Below are 21,252 nucleotides of genomic sequence, written 5' to 3'. Positions count from 1 at the left end.
CCAAATTTGCAAATATATTTCTTCAAAGGAGTTTAATTTGCTACAGAAGATTTCCTATTACAGATGCTATGCACTGCATCTTTCCCTTTGATCTTAGAATACTTCCGCTTTTCTTAATGAAATATGCCTAGCTTTCTGAAAAGATAACTTTTTCAAAAAAGCTTGAAAAAAGTTCTTTCAAATACAGTCTACAGGAATTGCATCTAAAATTACCAATGAACAGTTCCTGCTAGATGTTCCACACACAGACAACATGCCTAATCTCTAATATCCACATTAATTTAGTGTAGGACTGTACACCTCACAGAATACTGCAAGAAAGCATATATGATAGATACCTGTATCTTTGTAAATACAGACTGGTAAGCATTGAAGAGCAGAGCTTCTCATTGACTACTTGTTTCCCTTCTAATTTATTAATGATATAGACTGAAGGAGTGAGCTCACCCTCAGCAAGTTTGCAAGCAGCACCAAGCTGAGTGGTGTGGTTGATATGCTGGAAGGAACGGATGTGATTCAGAGGGACCTTGACGTGCTTGAGGACTGGACCCATGTGAATCTCATGAAGTTCAACAAGGCCAAGTGCAAGGTCCTGCACATGAGGTGGGGAAATCCCAAACATGGATAGAGACTGGGGGATGAATGGATTGGGAGCAGCACTGCGGAGAAGGACTTGGGGGTATTTGCGGATGAAATATTTGACTGTGTGCCTGCAGCCGAGAACCAGGATGCATAAAAGGAAGCATGGCCAGCAGGTCGAGGGAGGCATTTCTGCCCTTCTGCTCTGCTCTGGTGAGACCCCACCTGTAGCACTGCATCCAACTCTGGACCCCCGGCACAAGAAACACATTGACCTGATAGAGAAGGTTCAGAGGAGGATCACAAAAATGGTCAGAGGGCTGGAACACCTTTCCTATGAGGAAAGGATGAGAGAGTTGGGGTTGTTCAGCCTGGAGAAGAGAAGACTCAGGGGAGACTTTGTTGCAGCCTTTCAATAATTAAAGGGGCTTATAAGAAAGACGAAGAGAGGCTTTTTACCAGGGTCTGTAGTGACAAGACAAGGGGTAACGGTTTTGAACTGAGAGGATATATTTATATTAGGTATAAGGAAGAAATTCTTTATTATGAGTGTGGAACTGGCTTCCCAGGGAAGTTGTGGGTGCCCCATCATAGAACTATAGAATGGTTAGAGTTGGAAGGGATCTTAAAGATCATTTAGTTCCAATCCCCCTGACGTGGGCAGGAACACCTCCCACTAGACCAAGTTGCTCAAAGCCCCATCCAGCCTGGCCTTGAACACCTCCAGGGATGGGGCTTCCAGAACTTCTCTGGGCAACCTGTTCCAGTGCCTTACCACCCTCAGAGTGAAAAATTTCTTCCTAGTATCAAATCTAAATCTTCTCTCTTTCAGTTTAAAACTATTACCCTTGTCCTGTCACTACACTCCCTAATAGAGTCCCTCCCCATTTTTTCCTGTAGGCCCCCTTTAGGTACTGGAAGGCCGCCATAAGGTCTCCCCGGAGTCTTCTCTTCTCCTGGCTGAACAACCCAAACTATCTCGGCCTGTCTTCATAAGAGAGGTGCTCCGGCCCTCTCATCATCTTCGTGGCCCTCCTCTGGACTTGCTCCAACAGGTCCATGTCCTTCTTATGCTGGGGGCTCCAGAGCTGGACGCAGCACTCAAAGGTGGGCTCTCAGGAAGACTTGTAAAATGTGGGCCCTCTCTGGAAGAAAATGGGAGACCTGTTCACCCAGGATATGCAGAAGCAGCACTCCAGGTGGGGTCACATGAGAACGGAGTTGAGGGGCAGAATAACCTCCCTTGACCTGCTGGCCGTGCTTCTTTTAAGGCAGCCCAGGATACAGTCGGCTTTCTGGGCTGCAAGTGCACTGCCGGGTTATGTTGAGCTTCTCATCCACCAACAGTCCCAAGTCCTTCTCCTCAGGGCTTCTCTCAGTCCACTCTCCGCCCAGCCTGTATTTGTGCTTGGGATTGCCCTGATCCATGTGCAGGACCTTGCACTTGGCCTTGTTGAATGTCAGGAGGTTTGCATGGGCCCAGCTCTCAAGCATGTCCAGGATGGCATCCCTTCCCTCCAGTTTGTTGACTGCTCCACACAGCTTGGCAAACTTGCTGAGGATGCACTCAATCCTACCATCCATGTAGCCAACAAAGACCTTAAACAGCACTGGTTCCAGTACTAACCCCTGAGGAACGGCACTCATCACTGGTCACCACTTGGACATCAAGCTGTTGACTGCAACATTTCGCGTAATGCCATCCAGCCAATTCCTTATCCACTGAGTGGTCCATCCATTAAATCCATGTCTCTCCAATTTAGGGACAAAGATGTCATGCAGGACAGTGTCAAATGCTTTGCATAAGTCTAGGTAGATGACATCAGTTGCTCTCCCCTTATCCACCAATGCTGTAACACCGTCGTAGAACACTTCCATTCCTGGAAGTGTTCAAGGTCAGGTTGGTCGGGGTTTTGAGCTACCTGATCTAGTGAAAGATGTCCCTGACCATGTCAGGGGGATGTGACTTTAAAGGTCCCTTCCAACCAAAACCATTCTATGATTCTATGATTCAAATTTTTAATGAAGTTTCCCTAAGGACTTTTTAAAAAGTTACCTGGAGTATTTGCTTTGATATGTAAATATAACACCACCCCCCCCCACACCCAGCTATTTCTAACTGCTTCTGGTATAAGAAATCTGAATAAAAGCAAAGCAACACTGCAGTCAGCAACTTCAGGAAAGAAAACATTATGAATAGCTGTTTCTCTCATCTCTGTCATAAACAAGGAGCTGAGCTGGTTCAGCACAGGCATACACGTTATATACATCATTATCTCACAATCCTTGACTCTCTGGAGCATTTCTGTGTCGGCAAGCCTTGAGTCATCCCTCCAGGACCTCTTGTATTACTGTATTCTCCCCTGTCTCTCCCCTGCGATCCCTGCAGACAGGCATAGTCAGCACCTGCCTGGTGCCTGCAGCCCTTCTGCAGCACTGCAGGAAGCTGATGCACCTGCTAAACCCGAGTGTGGAAAGCCTGTGGCTTGGTTTAAGACATTTAAGCTGCTTCCCAACTGCGAGTATTGATGGAGCAACCCTTTTCTGTGTCACTCTACGGGGCATTCAGAAAGAGAAATCCTGCCAAGTTACACAAGAGATTTAAGAGCTTGTAGGTGGTAAATGTTCACTTTTAACATCACTCATTCATGTGCTTTGTGCATTTGCATACTCCTGCTGGTTTCAGTGGAGACACTTGTATAAACAAATACTCAGCAAAATAAGGAGGGGTTGTATGCCCTGTTTTTTCTTTCCACTTGGGTTATTTGCTTAATTAGAGTACAACTTATAATAAGAATATTTTAATGGCACATGCTGCCTCAGACAGGATCTTGTAGATTTTTTTTTTCTTTAAAGATCAGCCATAAGGGAAAATTATTAATAATTGTATCTATAACTTACCGCAATGATGAAGAAACAAGTGCTCTCAAGAAATGAAAGAGAGTTGTTAAAACAAAGGGAGGGTTGTTTTTGCAAAATAATCATTCATGAAATGTCTTATGTGTCTTTTATACATATAGTCTTATGAGCTCAGAAAGCGTACATACAAAAGCCTGTTCATAGTCATCCTGATCACAGCTTTTTAAAACGTCGGAACGGGTAAGTTAAATTCAAAAATTTTTGAAGCTCTGATGCTTTCTAGAAGACAGCACAGATCAGAAATTTTTGCATATAAATAGCTGCAGACTGTGCTCTGGCCTCAGACTGGGTCACAACAAGCTCTAAATGGCCACAAGGAATCTTTTTTATCAGTAGCTTTGAATCAGGCAGTGTATTTCCTGAAATTAATATCTCTTCTTATAAAGCAGTCAGTTCTATTTCACACTTGTAAAAATTAGGCTAAATGAAATAGCTGTACCAGAGGCTCAAGAAACTGGTAGCAGTTCAATGTTCAATTTCTGTTTATCTCTTGAATGTTATTTGAATTATGGAGCAGTGAGAAGCTGTCTGTTAACACACCGAGTAAGCCATATCTTCATCCATGCATGTGTTGAAACAGTTTCATTAATATCTAATGGAGTGGGAAAAGTCCATTTCAAAAGAGACAAACAACAAAATGTGTTGAGGGCTCCATAGAGGGCATATATTTGAGCTGAAACACAACTTGAGATTACTTAGTTGAATTATATCTGCATGCAGAAATTAAGTCAAGAATTTCTTGAATTTAGTGTCCTCACTGGGGTCATGCTATCATAATTTTGGGTGTGTATTTGCATGTCCTGTTTTGCATATTTCATTTGCATTAAGTTGCTTGTTTCCATTTAAAACACGTGCACTCATTTCCTACCATACAGCAATTCTGTTAAAAAACTTTACAAGGTAGCAGATCTACAAAAAGCCTCATTTCTTCCTCTTTGACAAAAAAGTCGAAGCAGCATATCAGTAGAATGAAGAATTTGTTGGCAAAGGACTGGTTTTCATCAACTTGTGACAATTCCTTTTGACCTCTTCTTTGGGAAGGTTCCATAGATAAATATATTCTGTTTTAACCACTACCCTTTACAGTCTGTACACAGGAGACAAAAAAAACTTCCCTGGGAAAGATTTCTTCTTCCTTTTTGCACAGGCACAAATACATACAAAAGGTTGGAATGGATAACAACCTTTTCTTGTACCATTATCTCACTTCCAAAAGAAAGGTGAATTTGGGTCTAGTGATCTTTCTCTTTTGACATCAAACAGCTGCTGAACACAGAGCTTTGATGCTCTTCAAAAGTTAACAGTTAATGGATTGTGAGAGAGGAGAAAAATGCAGTTCATGCTGTATGTTTCACTTAATTTTCAAATAATGCAAAAAAATTTACAGAACCGCCACAAAACTGCATTAGGAAAAAACAAATAAAAGGAAGGGGAAAAATTGCAAACAAAGGTGATAAAAAGTTGCAATAACCAAAATATTCAGAGCAAATAATTTAAAAGTATGAAAGCTAAATAAAAAATTAAGAGTTACAGAACAAGAAAAGAAATAAGTGTCCAAACAGCATGGAATCATAGAATCATAGAATCGTCTAGGTTGGAAGGGACCTTTAAGATCATCAAGTCCAATCATCAACCTAACACTGCCAAAACCACCACTAAATCATGTCCCTAAGAACCACGTCTACCCATCTTTTAAATACCTCCAGGGATGGCGACTCCACCACCTCCCTGCGCAACCTGTTCCAATGCTTCACACCCCTTTCTGTGAAGCACTTTTTCCTAATATCCATCCTAAACCTTCCCTGATGCAACTTGAGGCCATTTCCTCTCGTCCAATCACTTGTTACTAGCAAGAAGAGGCTGACCCCCACCTCTCTACAACCTCCTTTCAGGTAGTTGTAGAGAGCAATGTCTCCCCTGAGCCTCCTTTTCTCCAGGCTAAACAATCCCTGTTCCCTCAGCTGCTCTTCATAAGGCTTGTTCTCCAGACCCCTCACCAGCTTTGTTCCTCTTCTCTGGACACGCTTCAGCAGCTCAATGTCTTTCTTGCAGTGAGGGGCCCAAAACTGAACACAGTACTTGAGCTGGGGCCTTACCAGTGCCGAGGACAGGGGGATGATCACTTCCCTAGTCCTGCTGGCCACAATATTCCTGATACAGGCCAGGATGCCATTGGCCTTCTTGGCCACCTGGGCCCACTGCTGGCTCATCTTCAGCTGGCTGTTGACCAACATCCCCAGGTCCTTCTCTGCCAGGCAGCTTTCCAGCCATTCTTCTCCAAGCCTGTAATGCTGCATGGGGTTGTTATGATCTAAGTGCAGGACCCAGCACTTGGCCTTGTTGAACCTCATACCATCGGCATTGATCCATCGATCCAGCCGGTCCAGATCTCTCCATAGGGCTATCCTACCGTTAAGCAGATCGACAGTCCTGCCTAACTTGTTGTCTGCAAACTTACTGAGCATGCACTTGTTCGCCTCGTCCAGGTCATCAATATTCTACACGACCAGCCCCAGTGCTGATCCCTGGGGAACCACACTTGCGACTGGCTGCCAACTGGATTTAACTCCATTCACCACCACTCTCTGAGCATGGCCATCCAGCCATTTTTTTACCCAGTGAAGAGTGTACCCATCCAAGCTATGAGCAGCCAATTTCTCCAGGACAATGCTATGGGAAACTGTGTTGAAGACTTTACTGAAGTCCAGGTAAACAACATTCACAGCTTTTCCCTCATCCATTAAGCGAATCACCTTGTCATAGAAGATCAGTTTTGTCAAGCAGAACCTGCTTTTCATGAACCCATGCTGACTGGGCCTGATCACCGGATTGTCCTGCATGTGCCACGTAATGACATTCAGGATGACCTGTTCCATAACCTTCCTAAGCACCGAGGTCAGACTGACAGGCCTGTAGTTCCACCGGATCCTCCTTCCAGCCCTTCTTGTGTATGGGCATCACGTTTCCTAATGTCCTGTCAACTGGGACCTCCCCAGTTAGCCAGGACTCTGACAGATGATGGAAAGTGGCTTGGCGAGCACTTCTGCCAGCTTCTCCAGTACCCTCAGGTGGATCCTATCTGGTCCCATAGACTTGTGTATGTCCAGGTACTGGAGCAGGTCACTTGCTATTTCCCCATGGATTATGGGGCCTTCATTCCGCTCCCCACCCCTCTATACTAGTTAAGGGGGCTGAGTACTCAGGGAACAACTGGTCTTACTGTTAAAAATTGAGGCAAAGAAGGCATTAAGTACGTCAGCGTTTTCCTCAGCGTTTTGTCACTCTGTTTCTGCTCCCATCTACTAAAAGAGATTATGCTTAGTCCTCCTTTTATTGTTAATGTATTTATAGAAACTTTTTTTGTTGTCCTTAACAGCAGTAGCCAGGTTAAGTTCTAGTTGGGCACAATTTCAGATTGTGGACTGTCAGTATTTGTTTCTGCAAAGCTCAAGCAGTAAGCACAAGCATTGTGCAAAGGATCTGCTTCCATTGGAAGTAAATTATAAAAGTTCAAGCTCTGTGATTGGAGGAAGACGTAGGGTTCAAGCTTTCAACCTTCTTCTGCACTTCTGGCACTTTCAGTAAAGTTGTACAACAGACCTTCACCATGTTAAGAGCTTGTGTATGTCTTTCTTAGCAGGAATTTTTCATTTGCTAAATGTGAGCATTTTGGAAGAAAAAAAGGCTTTTCCCCACAAACTACCACAGTTCCCAGCGCCCTTGCAAATTCCTTTGATGGCATTGTCATTCTGCACAGGAAGCCATCTATTCAGTGCTCTTTTATGGGCCGTGGTCATCGATGGCCTTAGAATAGTCTCAAATGGAAATATAAAGTAAGTTTTAAACTGGCCCCCTCTTCACACAGAAATCTTCAATTGATGTAAAGGAATTCAATGCTTTGTACTGCAGAAAGAAAAATAAAATCCTGGGTACTAAGGTGGAGGTCTGAAGTGATTTCTAACTGAAGAGAGTTATCTGTGAGAAAAATAAACTTCTCTCGTTATTACAGATCTGGGAAGCCCCCACAAAGTGTGACACAACACTTAGGGCTTTGCCCTCAACATGGAGAGGTGTGTTTCCATTCCCTTTCAGAGGCGCAGTCAGTTGCAGGCAGTCATTCAACAACTATTTGATGGTTGGTAAAATATTTACCAACTAATTGATAAACCAGTGCCTTTGCCATGGTGTACCTGAAATATGCCAGTAACCCTTTGCAGTCCGTCATTCATTTTTTACAGAGGTGTGTGTATATATAGCCACTGTAATGCATCCCCCTATGTTTTTCTGGAAGAAGATAAAGAAGGCAGCTGTATGAATTTCTTATTTTTCACATGTAAGATCTAGTGCTTAAAGACTGTTTTTTTTTCAGGCAGCTATTTAGAAGGCTGAAACAGACGGGGTTTGTTGCTGGTGAGATGTTTTTTGTTGCTGGGGTGGTTTGTTTTTTTTTTTTTTTAATAGGCGAGGAGTAGCAAAATCATGCAGTTTACTAATTGCATGCCTACCTCCTCCAGCCTGTCCTTTCTGGAGGATAATGCTCTGATATGTACAGATATTTGCTGGAAAAAAAAAAAGAAAGTGTTGCCATAGGGAAGATAATAGTGCAGCTCATTTCCCCCCAACACAGGAAAGACAGGGACCTGTTGCAACGGGTCCAGAGGAGGGCCACAAAGATGATCAGAGGGTTGGAGCACCTCTCTTATGAAAAGCAGCTGAGAAAGTTAGGGTTGTTCAGCCAGGAGAAGAGAAGGCTCCAGGGAGACCTTATAGCAGCCTCCCAGTACCTAAAGGGGGCCTACAGGAAAGATGGGGAGGGACTTCTTACAAGGGTATGTAGTGACAGGATGAGGGGAAATGGCTTCAAACCGGAGGAGGGGAGATTTGGATTAGATATTGGGAAGAAATTTTTCACTCTGAGGGTGGTAAGGCACTGGAACAGGTTGCCCAGAGAAGTTCTGGAAGCCCCATCCCTGGAGGTGTTCAAGGCCAGGCTGGATGGGACTTTGAGCATCCTGGTCTAGTGGGAGGTGTCCCTGCCCATGGCGGGAGGGTTGGAACTAGATGATCTTCAAGGTCCCTTCAGACCTAAACCATTCTATGATTCTATGATTTTCTGTTTTCCACTGAGAAGCTTTGGGGTTAAAAACTCCAGGAATTTAAAACAATAGAGGGGCTTTTTGTTTTTTCATTTTAATAGTGGCGTTTTACAGAACTGCTTGGTGTGAGGAGGGCAAGTAATGAGAACATGGGAATGGTTTCTTAGGTCTGCCCAGTATAGCACTGAACTGCCACTACTCAAAAGAAAAAAATTGTTTTCATTTTCTTAAAAAGGGAGAGAACAGATCTTACTACTGACACTGACCACTGGCAGCACCTCCCAGAGGGATGTTGTAGTGCTGTCCTCCACACTGGTGTCAGGGTGGCACCTGCAGGGAGCTCCCCTGTATCATTCAGATCTGCAGAGTCTCATAGCTCCTGGGGTGAAACTCTGGTCTACCAGGACCTGCTAGCAACAGCTTGCTGGGTATTTACTGGGACACTATGTTCCCCCTTATTTTTTTTTTAATGCAATAGTTGCTGAAATAAAAGGTTTCCTACAGTACAGATTGTGAGGGGAGGTCTCCTGTTTTCAGTTCTCTTCCCTGAGGATCTTTCCTTTGACATTAAAATGAGACCATCCTACTTTGCCTCCACTTGCCCCCCAAATACCCTCTTAATGTCAGAGAATGAATTCGCCCCTCCAGACAGGGTATTCAGGTTCAAAATCTTTTATGAACTCCACATCAAAGCAGTGAGTAAGCCAGAGCAGCCTTTGGGGTTGTGTGAAACACCATTTAATGTAGGGAAAAGAAAAAAAAAAAAAAAGGGTACTCCTTGGGTTACATTTCAAAATGATTGCAGTGTAAGAGAGGACTCAAAAGCATTATAATCAACCAGTCCAGCTGAAAAGCAATGCCATTTAAGAAGACTACCCACACTGTAACCAATGGAGCGACCTGTGACACATTGTTGGCTTCTCTTGAATCTGAATACAAGTGCAACCAACAGTAGCGTTTCATAGAGCTGTGATGGCATAAGTAGACACATTTTTTTTAAGTATATAAGCAATATGATCACCAAACATACAAACAAAGACAGTAGAATGCACCCAAGCAACAAAAGTCCGGCAGGGAGCATACAAGATAAGCCCGAGTGACTGCAGATAGACAGGACATAACCCAAAGATGGAAGATTGGTAGGAAAAAGAAACAAATGGTGGTGGTGGTGGTGGGGGCAACAGCATAAAAGCACTAGGTACAAACAAGGAAAATTGGAAAAGACAGCCCGCTCTGATCTTGAATTCTATCCTTCAATGCCAACTTCTAACCAACAATGCCAACTTTGCAGCATCAGCTCTGGGGTACACTTACAGCTAACTTTAAATTGATTGTTAAAGACCAAGAGTTTTGTATATGTAGTGATGATGATCAACATTATGTAAGATTTAACCATTTGAAAGAAGTGAGCTGCTTACAAATAAATTCAGTAATATTCAATTTTATAGTATAAAACTGACCTAATTTGTCAGTCTTCTAAATGCCCCCATCACAGCCATATCCGATTCCCTCACTGACATAAATTCTTTTAGTTGCAACAACTTGGAAGTGGTCACTAGGAAACGGTCCTTGCAAATAATAGTCAGCTCAATGGGAGATAGACTGAACCCCAAGAGAAGGAACTTACCAGTGGATGAGGGAGAGGAGGACGTGCTAAGGGAGTTTACTCCTTTGCCACATGAGTACATGGTGCAAATCAAGGCAGCTCTGCGGCATCACTTATTAAGCCTGCACCTTGCTTAGTGCAAGGGTGGCACCAAGTAAACCTCTTTGACACTGTTTTTGGTGTTGAAGGAAGGTGCTTGGTGAAAAAGTAGGTAGAGGCAGTATGATAAAAGAACACCATTCAGGCAAGGCCTTTAATGATTCTTTGTGGGGGGATAGAGAAGAATAGCAAATGAGAGTGCACTTTAACAACAACATTTGCACTTGCACTTGCACAACAGTCTGTTACTGAGCAAGAGCAAGAAATATAATTGAGCCTCAGTCAATAACCTCTGAGGAGGGATGCTTATATGATGGGACAGACACACATTTTTTTAAGTTTACATCACACTTTCTTTCTGTATTTCCATGCTATCACCCGGAAAAACTATAGCATTAAAAGTAATTAATCTTACTATCAGGAAAATATAAATGTGTAAAAGTTACAATGCAAAATAAATACTCATATTCACCCAAAACATAATACACTACAAAAAGAACGACTACTCGTTTGAAAAAAGTTGTTTGCCTCCTAGCAGTACTATTCTAAGCCATTTATTGATTCACCATTATGAGAACACTATGAAGTCTTCCTAGTGGGCTCATTCTCCTCCTATGCATAAATGACAAATCTTCACTGTACTAGTTGGGATTTTTCTTTAAGACCTGTCTGCAATTGCGCATCATTATATTTGTACTAAATATTCTCTGCTTTAAATTATTTTATGGGCTACATTAATCCTACCTAACGTTGTCATGCCTCTGAATGTAAATCTTGTGAAAAATCCTTTCAGGAGGCTTCAGGAAATCTTCCTTCATTTCCATTGCAACATTCCTGGGCAAAAGACTCATCAAGAGACGTTCCTAAAAGAAAACATAAACAACATCAGTTTTGTGGTATAGTGTATGACCATTATTCAAAAGTTTTAAACTAGCAAACTAGACAATATTTCCCTAATGTGGTCTACTTCCTGAGAATTTCCACTGCATAAATAATATGAACCATTTCTCTCAAACTTCTGCAGCCTGTGTGGGTGTCTTTTTTAAGTCTTCTGCACTAAAAAAAAAATAAATAAAAAATTATAAAAACTATACAGAAAGGGAAGAGCCAGCTTGAAGAGCAGATAATTGTCCGTAATTTTCATTAACATCACAATGCTAATAATAACAACTTACTTTATTGTTAATAACATTTATCTGTCTGGGAAAGACTTCCCAGGATCATTTGCTATCCTTTTGTGTGTCCTATTTCTGAATCTAATAAAAGTGTTACGTTACAAGGATTATGACAGCTGGTTATTAAGCAGTGAGAATGGATGATAGATTTATCCACAATCTGAATCAGCAGAACAGTAATAAAGGTACAGTTTAAATGGCATCTTCTCTAGGGTGGCAATGTCTACTCCAGCCAGCTCAGTAATGGAATGCATCAGTACAAAGCCCTGGTTAAACACATCTCTTCTTGCTATATCCACAGAGAGGTTTTTAGCATGGGTCACTGACCTACATAAAAAGGACCTCTAATGTTTTGGATCTTGTCAGTATTGACTATAAAGGCCTGTGTAGCTTTTCCATGTATTCTGGTGCATTCACAGGTACCTCCTGGAAAACTTGCAGTTCTTAGGTGTTGTAAGGTGTCCTTAGAAACCTACTTAAGTTTTATTTTCACACAGAAAACACTTGCCATTTAAAATGCAGTTCCAAACTTATCAATCAGACCTGCTAGCTTCAGCCATGGCAACAGTCTGAATGAATTCACAGACCCGTATCTGATCTGATTCAGGAGTCCCAGGTTCCAGAGAACATAGAATCATAGAATGGTTTAGGTTGGAAAGGACCTTGCAGATCATCGAATTCCAACCTCCCTGCCATGGGCAGGGACACCTCTGACTAGACCAGGTTGCCCAAGGCCACGTCCAGCCTGGCCTTGAACACCTCCAGGGATGCGGCCTCAACAACCTCTCTGGGCAACCTGTTCCAGTGCCTTACAACATGGAGAAAGGCTGGAGCAAGGAAGACATACCCTTGGTAGAAGAGGACCAGGCCAGGGAATATTTAAGCAAACTGGACATATAGAAATCCATGGGCCCTGATGGGAAGTGCCTACAAGCACTAAGGGAGCTGGCAGATGACACTGCAAGACCACTCTTGATAATCTTTGATCAAGCATGGTGACTGGGAAAAGTGCCTGAAAACTGGAGGAAAGAAAATAACACTCCTGTCTTCACAAAGGGCAAGAAGGATGACACAAGGAACTACAGGCCAGGCCAGTGAGTTTCACCTTGAGTCCTGGAAAAGTGATGGAGCAGCTCATCCTGGAAACCAGGGTGGATGGACCAGCTGACCTCTAGAGTTCCCTTCCTACCTCAGCTATTCTGTGATTCTAATATCTGATGATCGAAAGCCACCATAATGGCAGCTGCAAGACATGTCAGAAATGCAGATCTCAGCCAAACCACACTCTCCTTTTGTTTAAATGACATTAAATAAATAAGGAGCAACAATTAGCACTGTTTTGTGTTGATCACATGCACACATTCACCAGCCAAAACCACCAAATAATACTCAAAGGCTTTCTAATTTTACAGTTTCTTCTGGAAGAAGACACAATGAATATTTATGTCACCAAAGAATAAGTTAAATTTTGCAGAACTGCCCTGGTACTTACTGTAGACTAAAGTTCCTTCATATGTTTGTGGCAGTTCATGTGTACTTGAGGCTAAGGATCATTAAGGCTGTTTCCTATTGTTCTCATATGTATACTAAGAATATTGCAAAGAATATGATGGAATTAAAGATTTGTTACAGTTTATGCATATATCAATTTCGGATTAACCAGTCTCACATATTGGTAGAAAATGGTTAATTATTTTTTACATTAATTTAATTAAGTATGCTTATAGTTCTGCAGCAGAATTATATTTTGGTAACCCAAAAATTGGGTTAAAATACAAAACAAATAATTTTGTCAACTGTGGATCTTACAAAGCTCTGTTGCCTACTACTTGTGTCTTACAGTTTTACAGTCTTACTGTTTTAACTGAAATATACTGAGATTGTAAAAGGAGCTGACCACCTATCAGACAATAGAGAATCCACATGAGAGAGAAGTTTGGACTGATGGTTAAATACTCTGGTGCTTAAGATGGTATAAACTCCAAAGGATGCTGGCGTTTCAGAAGTGTTACCCTGGATGCTAATTTTATGATGTCTGATAAGGACTAAATGTTCACTGTAGCTTCTCTTTAAGTGAGCATATTAAACAAGATATTTGACATTTTGCTGAAATTGGTAAGTAGATTCCAAAGTGATTGTGGAGAAAGAGTGGGGTTTCAGTTTCTGTTTCCTAGAAAGTCAGACTAAAGCCAACAGACAACCAACCAAATAAAATTTATACTGCCAGACTCTTAAGAGAACAACGCTGACTGAAGAGTTCTTCTGTGGCCTGTAAACACAACTACAATACAAGATGTGAATAAAAACCACAGATAACTTCTGCAGTGCATGGCAAATAGCATAGAAGCCAGGGAAGTAATAACAATCATTAGCATGAAAGTAGCATCGGAGAGCTGCAGGATGCAGCACTTGACAACATTGAAACCTGCAGATGTCAGATATATTATGGGAGGCTACAAATATGGTGATTCCTATACATGTTAGCCTGACTATTACAAGACCTCAAGGGAGCTTATGACAATCCTGTATCTAATTGTGGTGGCTTTCTTTAGAGATGGAAAAAAAAAAAAAAAAAAGAAAGAAAAAGAAAAAGATGGATTACTGGGAAGAATTGTAGAGTCTTTACAAAGAGGGTTAGAAGCCTCAGACTCACAGAGAAAGAAAAGACTCACTTATGGCTTTCTCAAAGTGTAGCCACTGCTGACCTTTCAGGCCAATAAGGGAAGCAGCATTGTGGCAGCAAAGAATTGTCACTGGAGAAGAGACTGGAAAATGTAAGAAACAACCCGACAATGGAAAGTATCGAAACCCTGAAAATAAATTAAAAACAGCATCTAGCTCTCTAGAAAAAATCTAAGAAAAGTCTCTTTTATTTGGGGCAAAACATCATATTGTCAAGCAAAGCTGCATTGACCTTCCAGTCAGGCTAAGGAATGATCAAGGACTCAAGAGGTTTGGAGCTGCAAGAGTGAATTAAAGTACGTAAATAAAGCCATTGGAAGGTCTGGGAAAGGGTTCCGCATGGGTCTCTATTCAGCAAGTTCTACCATAGTTGTCTGATTTTTTTTGGATTTGCTCCTGTATGGCTGATCTGATTATAAAAATAATCTGAAAACCAGACTAAAAGAAAAACTAGATATGCATAGCTGCATAGTGCATTGAACGGAACAAGTGACAGCACTGAAGCAAGGCCAGTCACATTTGTGATGACTTTCATGCTTGAGTGGTTGTTGCCTCTGATGAGGACGGATGGTGACAGAAAAAAATTGAAAGAATGAGACAGGGAGCACTAATCAATTAGCAACAACTTTGACTAGCATAAAATAAAACTCATGCTGCAGACCTTCTTATTGGTGACAAATGATGTTGTATTGAGGTAGCCTCAACATGTGGCATACTCCAAAACATGGGGCCTAGTAGAGAGAAAAATCTTTCCACATTTTCACCATTCTCACTGACTCACAATGCTGTTTAGGCTTATTACAGCTGGTTTCTACCCAGAAAATTAAGTCTTGGCCCTATGAACAACTTATGTTATTTTAGGAACTTGTACTGTCTTCTCCTGCTGTAAATCTTCACTCAGCATTAACATGGTCTAAAGTAAAAATACATGCTGAAAAAAAAAAAAGATTCTTTTCAAAGATTGTAATTGTCTGTCAATGATTTTGCATTCCCTGCACAAATCTAACCAAGAAAAGAAAATGACAGATGAGGACCTATATCTCCTTCATTCACATAATTTTTCATTCAATTTGTATTTTAAATTGCTAGTCCTAGCCTGGCATTTGGAATGCCAAACTGGGATGCCTCTGCCAACTCTTTTATCCTCATTAATGAGGATTTCTGCACCCTTAATGAAGACTTAGTTAATTTTGAAAAAGACACTCGATTTAGAAAAACATCCAGATTTCTTTCTCCCACAGCAACAAAGCATTGCTAGAAATAAGAGAAGGAACAAACATTCATTTGACTTGAAGGCAAGTCAAAATGTGCATACCGAGCCCATTAGGAATTGCTCAGTGTTACCTTGGCACTAGTCAACAGCTAGCACCATTATGCACATGACAAAGAAGGAAAATATGCAAAAGCACAGAATTTATTTTTTTTTTAAAAAAAAAAGTTTCCCATTGTTAATGACCAAAGAGACCCTATATTACTACTTGGTGTTTTGGAACATTCTCAACCCTAATTGCAAATACAAGCTCCTGTACTGCAATTCTCGTTCGGGGTTGGACCTGGGGAAACACTTTAACAGTCTTGCCAATTTCTTGCCAAATTCAAGATTTGGCTAGACAAATCCAGGTGGTTGGACAGGATGATTTCCAGAGGTCCCTTCTGACTGTTATGCACCAAGGGGGACAACAGCCCAAGGATCAGGAGTGGAGGGTGCCTGTGGCTTCCTGGGAAGGCCTGAAGCCATCCTTCCACCTTATCACACACAAGTGTGGCTTCTAAAATAGCAGGGGAGCTCAAGGATCAGCATCCTCTAGCAGTAGTGTGACTTCTCTTTCCTGAGTGGGGAAGTGAAAAGAAACAAGCAGACAACAGACACTACTGCAGCAACAGTTTCCATCATCTGCAAGCTATATTCTGTCCCAAAAGTCTCTTCAGCTTTCTCCAGCTTGGAGGCTTCGCTGCACAACTCCTCCCATCCCCATCCCTGACCTGAACAGCTTCTCCCACCCGCACCCCAGCTCTGCTTTTATGGGAGTTGCCAGTGCACGTTCCTAATACATTTCTTGCGCCTGTCTCCAAATGAAGATGCCCTTCCCCTCCCATTTTGAAAATCGTCTTTCTTATTTTACTGCTTCTTCCAAACACTTATGACTTTCTCAAAGTCCCTTTGAAATTTTCACCTTGATTTTTAATCATTTCATGCAGCTCCCCAAACAATACTACCCAGTCCAACACCACATTCTATTCCTATAGTACAAAATGATTTATTTTGACATCTGTATGGGAAATGACTGTCATACATTTTCAAATTCTTTCAGCAAGTTGTAAATAATTTATGAACTCAATCTCCACCAGAAAAGAAGACTGAAATGCAGGAAAATGTCTTAATGGTCCCAACCAGCATAGTCTTCTTTCTTTTCCATTGCCTGCTGTGCAGTTGGATGACCCCTCACAACTTTCTACCCATAAACTGGATGCATTTGCTGTGCTTCTCCATGATAAATTGTATTCCTGTAGATTATCATATGAGATAAATAGAAAACAAAATGGAAATCTTATTTATAATCAGTGCAGACTATTTTATCAAAGGAAACAGTTGTTGCCATTTGTATCTGAGATACAGAAGAGAAGCAACCAGAGGAACTGTAGCATTGCCTCAAAGCTGTGGGTTCTCATGTTTTTCTCTTTCTTTGAATCTCATTGCTCCTTGTCCTCTCATGCTACTGTATATGCATATCTAGTGGAATTCATTTTGAGAATGAAGTTACAGTCTGCACCTGCTGAAGGGTCATGCAGAAAAATTTACTGCTTTGCATGTTTTTCAATCCCATGAGAACAGGACTGTAATGGATGCCACTCAGCCTCTTTTAGTCAGCTTCATTGGGTTCCTCCTGAACTGCTGCGTATAGCCAGCCTGCTGGCACTGCTGCCCTCACCCACCAGGCAGCCTGGGCCTTATGCCTGGCTTGGCAGAGAGCTCTGTCTCGTGAAGCTTCCTCAAAATGGGACTCAGAGGTTCCCAAGCTTGTGCTTGGGGAAAGCAGTAACTGTGGATGGGACTCCAGATCCTCCAGATCTCACACTCCCTGGCACTGAACCACATTATTCAGGATAGACTGCATGCCCATGGTACACTGCTTTTTGCATTTTCATAAAAAATCTTCATTCATTCATTCATTCAGAAAGAAAGAAAGAAGCATGTAACAAAACCAAGTTTGGCACTTCTGTTTCCTAGCTGATAAAATATGAATATTTTTGTTTGTTATACTAAAACTCCAACAGTGATGACAAATTGACCATCTACTCTACAAAGTTTTTTACAATACAAAACATGAAATCTAACCCACTAATTTTTGCAGTCTACCTCAGAGCTTCTTTTGTTATTGCTATACTTAAATAGAAAGTGCCACCATATTTAAAAGCTTTTTTTTTCCTGCAGAAGACAAGCATCAGACATGCATATGAAATATTAATGACTGTTTCGAAGTCAACACATCTATATAATTTTGAGATTCAGCTTCTACTTAGTCAACTGGGACTCCAAAGTACATCCTAAATATTACCACCTGCTACCTAATTATACCCTGATAAGTTCACTCTTGCATAATTTTAAAAGCTACTGCTTCGTGGGTTTATGGTCTTTGTCATCCCTATATTACACTGCACAGACATTTTACTTTGCTGTAAGGAAAAAAATGAGAGAGAAAAGAAGCCTAGTGCAATGCATGGGAGAAGAACTACTAGGATTCATTTGTGCTTCCTGTAAGCTGGAAAACAAAGACAGAAGATTTAATTAGTGAATTATTTTAAATTAAACTATGCTATGCCTTTTCTTTCAACGAAGTACAAGAAAAAGCACCGTTAAAGATGGTGAATTTTTAAAAGCCACAAGGTGGCAATGTTTCAGAACATTACCAAGATTTCCTGAAAAATTACATTTATCAGTAAGTCATTATTCCAGTCATAATTATAAAAGACCATCCATAAAGCCGCCATCTAATGCACTGATTTTGAGTAGTAACAGGATGGCTAACAACATCCAGTTATGGTAGGGTCTCATAACAGTGGAGTAGAGGGGAAGAATCACATTCCTTGCCCTGCTGGCCATGCTTCTTTCGATGCAGCCCAGGATGCGGTTGGCTTTCTGGGCTGTGAGTGCACACTGCCGGCTCCTATTGAGCTTCTCATCCACCAACACCCCCAAGTCCTTCTCCTCAGGGCTGCTCTCAATCCATTCTCTACCCACCCTGTATTTGTGCTTGGGATTGCCCCAACCCATGTGCAGGACCTTGCACTTGGCCTTGTTGAACTTCATGAGGTTCACACGGGCCCACCTCTCGAGCCTGTCCAGGTCACTCTGCATGGCATCCCATCCCTCCAGCTTGTCAACCACACCACACAGCTTGATGTCATCGGCAAACTTGCTGAGGGTGCACTCAATCCCAACATCCATGTCACCAACAAAAATGTTAAATGCTAACAATCTTGGTATCAGCCCGTGAGGAACACCACTCATCACTGCTTACCATTTGAACACTGAGCTGTTGACCGCAATTCTTTGAGTGCAGCCATCCAGCCAATTCCTTATCCACCAAGTGGTCCACCCGTCAAATCCATGTCTCTCCAATTTAGAGACCAGGATGTCATGCAGGACAGTGTCAAATGCTTTACACAAATCCAGGTAGATGACGTCAATTGTTCTCCCCTTATCCACCAATGTTGTAATGCTGTCACAGGCAGCCAGCAAATTTGTCAGACATGATTTGCCCTTAATGAAGCCATGTTGGCTGCTATCAATCACCTCATTTTCCATGTGCCTTAGCAGAGTTTCCAGGATGATCTGCTCCATGATCTTGCCAGGCACAGAGGTAAGACTGACCAGTCTGTAGTTCCCTGGGTCTTCCCTTTTTCCCTTTTTAAAAATGGGGGTTATGTTTCCACTTTTCCAGTCAATGGGAACTTCACTGGACTGCCACGAATGAGGGACAGTGGCTTGCCACCTTCCCCCGCCAGTTCCCTCAGGATCCACGGATGAATCTCATCAGGTCCCACGGAATTGTACACCTTCAGGTAGGTTCCTTAGATGGTCTTGAACCTGGTTCCTACAGTAGGCTGTTCCTCATTCTCCCAGTCCCTGCCTTTGCCTTCTGTAACTTGGGTGGTGTAGCTAGAGCACTTTCCAGTGAAGACCAAGGAAAGAAAGTCATTGAGTACCTCAGCCTTCTGCATATCCTGGGTGAACAGGTCTCCCATTTTCTTCCAGAGAGGGCCCACATTTTACAAGTCTTCCTGAGAGCCCACCTTTGAGTGCTGCGTCCAGCTCTGGAGCCCCCAGCATAAGAAGGACATGGACCTGTTGGAGCAAGTCCAGATGAGAGCCACAAAGATGATCAGAGGGTTGGAGCACCTCTCTTATGAAAAGCAGCTGAGAAAGTTAGGGTTGTTCAGCCAGGAGAAGAGAAGGCTCCAGGGAGACCTTATAGCAGCCTCCCAGTACCTAAAGGGGGCCTACAGGAAAGATGGGGAGGGACTTCTTACAAGGGTATGTAGTGACAGGATGAGGGGAAATGGCTTCAAACTGGAGGAGGGGAGATTTGGATTAGATATTGGGAAGAAATTTTTCACTCTGAGGGTGGTAAGGCACTGGAACAGGTTGCCCAGAGAAGTTCTGGAAGCCCCATCCCTGGAGGTGTTCAAGGCCAGGCTGGATGGGACTTTGAGCATCCTGGTCTAGTGGGAGGTGTTCCTGCCCATGTCAGGGAGGTTGGAACTAGATGATCTTTAAGGTCCCTTCCAACTCTAACCATTCTATGATTCTATGATCAATATACTATGTACAAACTGCAAGATGGATTCAGGATGAGTAGATCTGTACCAGACCAATCTGACATCTTTCTATGGTTAATCTATTATTTTTGTTCAAATAAAGGAAAGGCAGGATATATGATCAGCATAGTGTTTAATGAGGCATTGACAGTTTCCACATGGAAGATTATTAGTTACGATGGAGAAGGTAAGACTTTGTCAAAAAGTTAGGCAAGGGCGAAGTCTTGGCTAAAACAGAAAGAGCAATGGGCAGCATGGAGTGCAGAAGCATCGTGCTAGAGAGTGGGCATAAAGAGATCATAAAACTGCTTGAAGGTACAAAGTTCACAGGACAGCATACAAGATGTGGAATGATAAGAATGAGAAAAACTCATCACTGCATTGCACCTTTTAGGTACCATCAACAAAAACACAAGACAAAACAAGTTGGAAACCTCTACATGTAAAAAAGCCCCAGATACCTACTGACTACTGAATGACTATGGAGTATTTATGTGACGCTACCCTAAAAAGGCAGGTGTCATTCCAGAATGGACTGGAAGACTGCTAGTAGGATAACTTGAGATCAGCTCCACAAATCTTGTTTGAACAGGAACAAGAGCAGAGAAAAGCTATGAGGATAAACAGGGAAGCCAGAAGTATAAAAAGCATAGCCTGTTTTCCTGGTTGTCCTCATATCTATTAAATCAGAATGCTCTAGAAATACATCAGTAAGCATTAATCTTCAGAAAGGCAAGCTAACAGCACTGACACCAGATATAAACTGGCAATGAATAAATGACTGCAGCATCAGCCTACCATTCATCTTTTTACTTTCACACCATATCCTTAGTATTCACTCTCTCTGAAACCTAACTGGCAAATTTCAATGTATCCACAAAACCATCACAGAAAACTTGACAGGAAAAGGATGATACTCATTTCAGTTAATGGAAATCTTCCTACTGTAAGTGAGCTTAAGCGAGAAGCTGCTAAATTCACACAACCAAACAGTGCCTTTATACTTAAGGCATCTTTATTTGCCTCACTATAGTGCAGGCAAGTAGCCATACAGATATAATCAGACCACTCTCTACAGCAGGTAACTTCAAACTCTCCTTATGCTTGGTTGGGAAGAAGGAATAGCATTTCTGCAGTACATTGCTAGGGAAAGGTATTTCTCAACTCCAGCAGTGATTATCTCTTCAAAGTGACCGCTTCAGTCTAGGTGTGGAACACCGCATTGTTTGTCTCTTCTGCTCAGTGAAGGTAGAAACAGACGGAGCAAAACAAGACA

At 42.1% G+C, this 21,252-nt stretch overlaps 1 protein-coding gene across 1 annotated transcript in view; it reads right to left on the bottom strand.

The window, feature by feature from the left end:
• The window catches only part of ADCY1 (adenylate cyclase 1 (brain)), a gene marked incomplete at its 5' end in the record, with an annotated part of 154,259 nt that overhangs the window by 78,790 nt on the left and 54,217 nt on the right, over window positions 1-21,252 (bottom strand). The window contains one exon of the mRNA XM_009895050.1: window positions 11,044-11,162. Coding sequence (XP_009893352.1) covers window positions 11,044-11,162 — 119 coding nt within the window. The remainder of the gene's footprint in view (window positions 1-11,043; window positions 11,163-21,252) is intronic.

The sequence above is a fragment of the Charadrius vociferus genome, unplaced genomic scaffold (genome assembly GCF_000708025.1).
Source record: "Charadrius vociferus isolate BGI_N301 unplaced genomic scaffold, ASM70802v2 scaffold101, whole genome shotgun sequence".
Taxonomy (NCBI): Eukaryota; Metazoa; Chordata; class Aves; order Charadriiformes; family Charadriidae; genus Charadrius; species Charadrius vociferus.
Note: the sequence above shows the minus strand (reverse complement) of the source record. Positions and strands in the feature narration are given on the sequence as shown.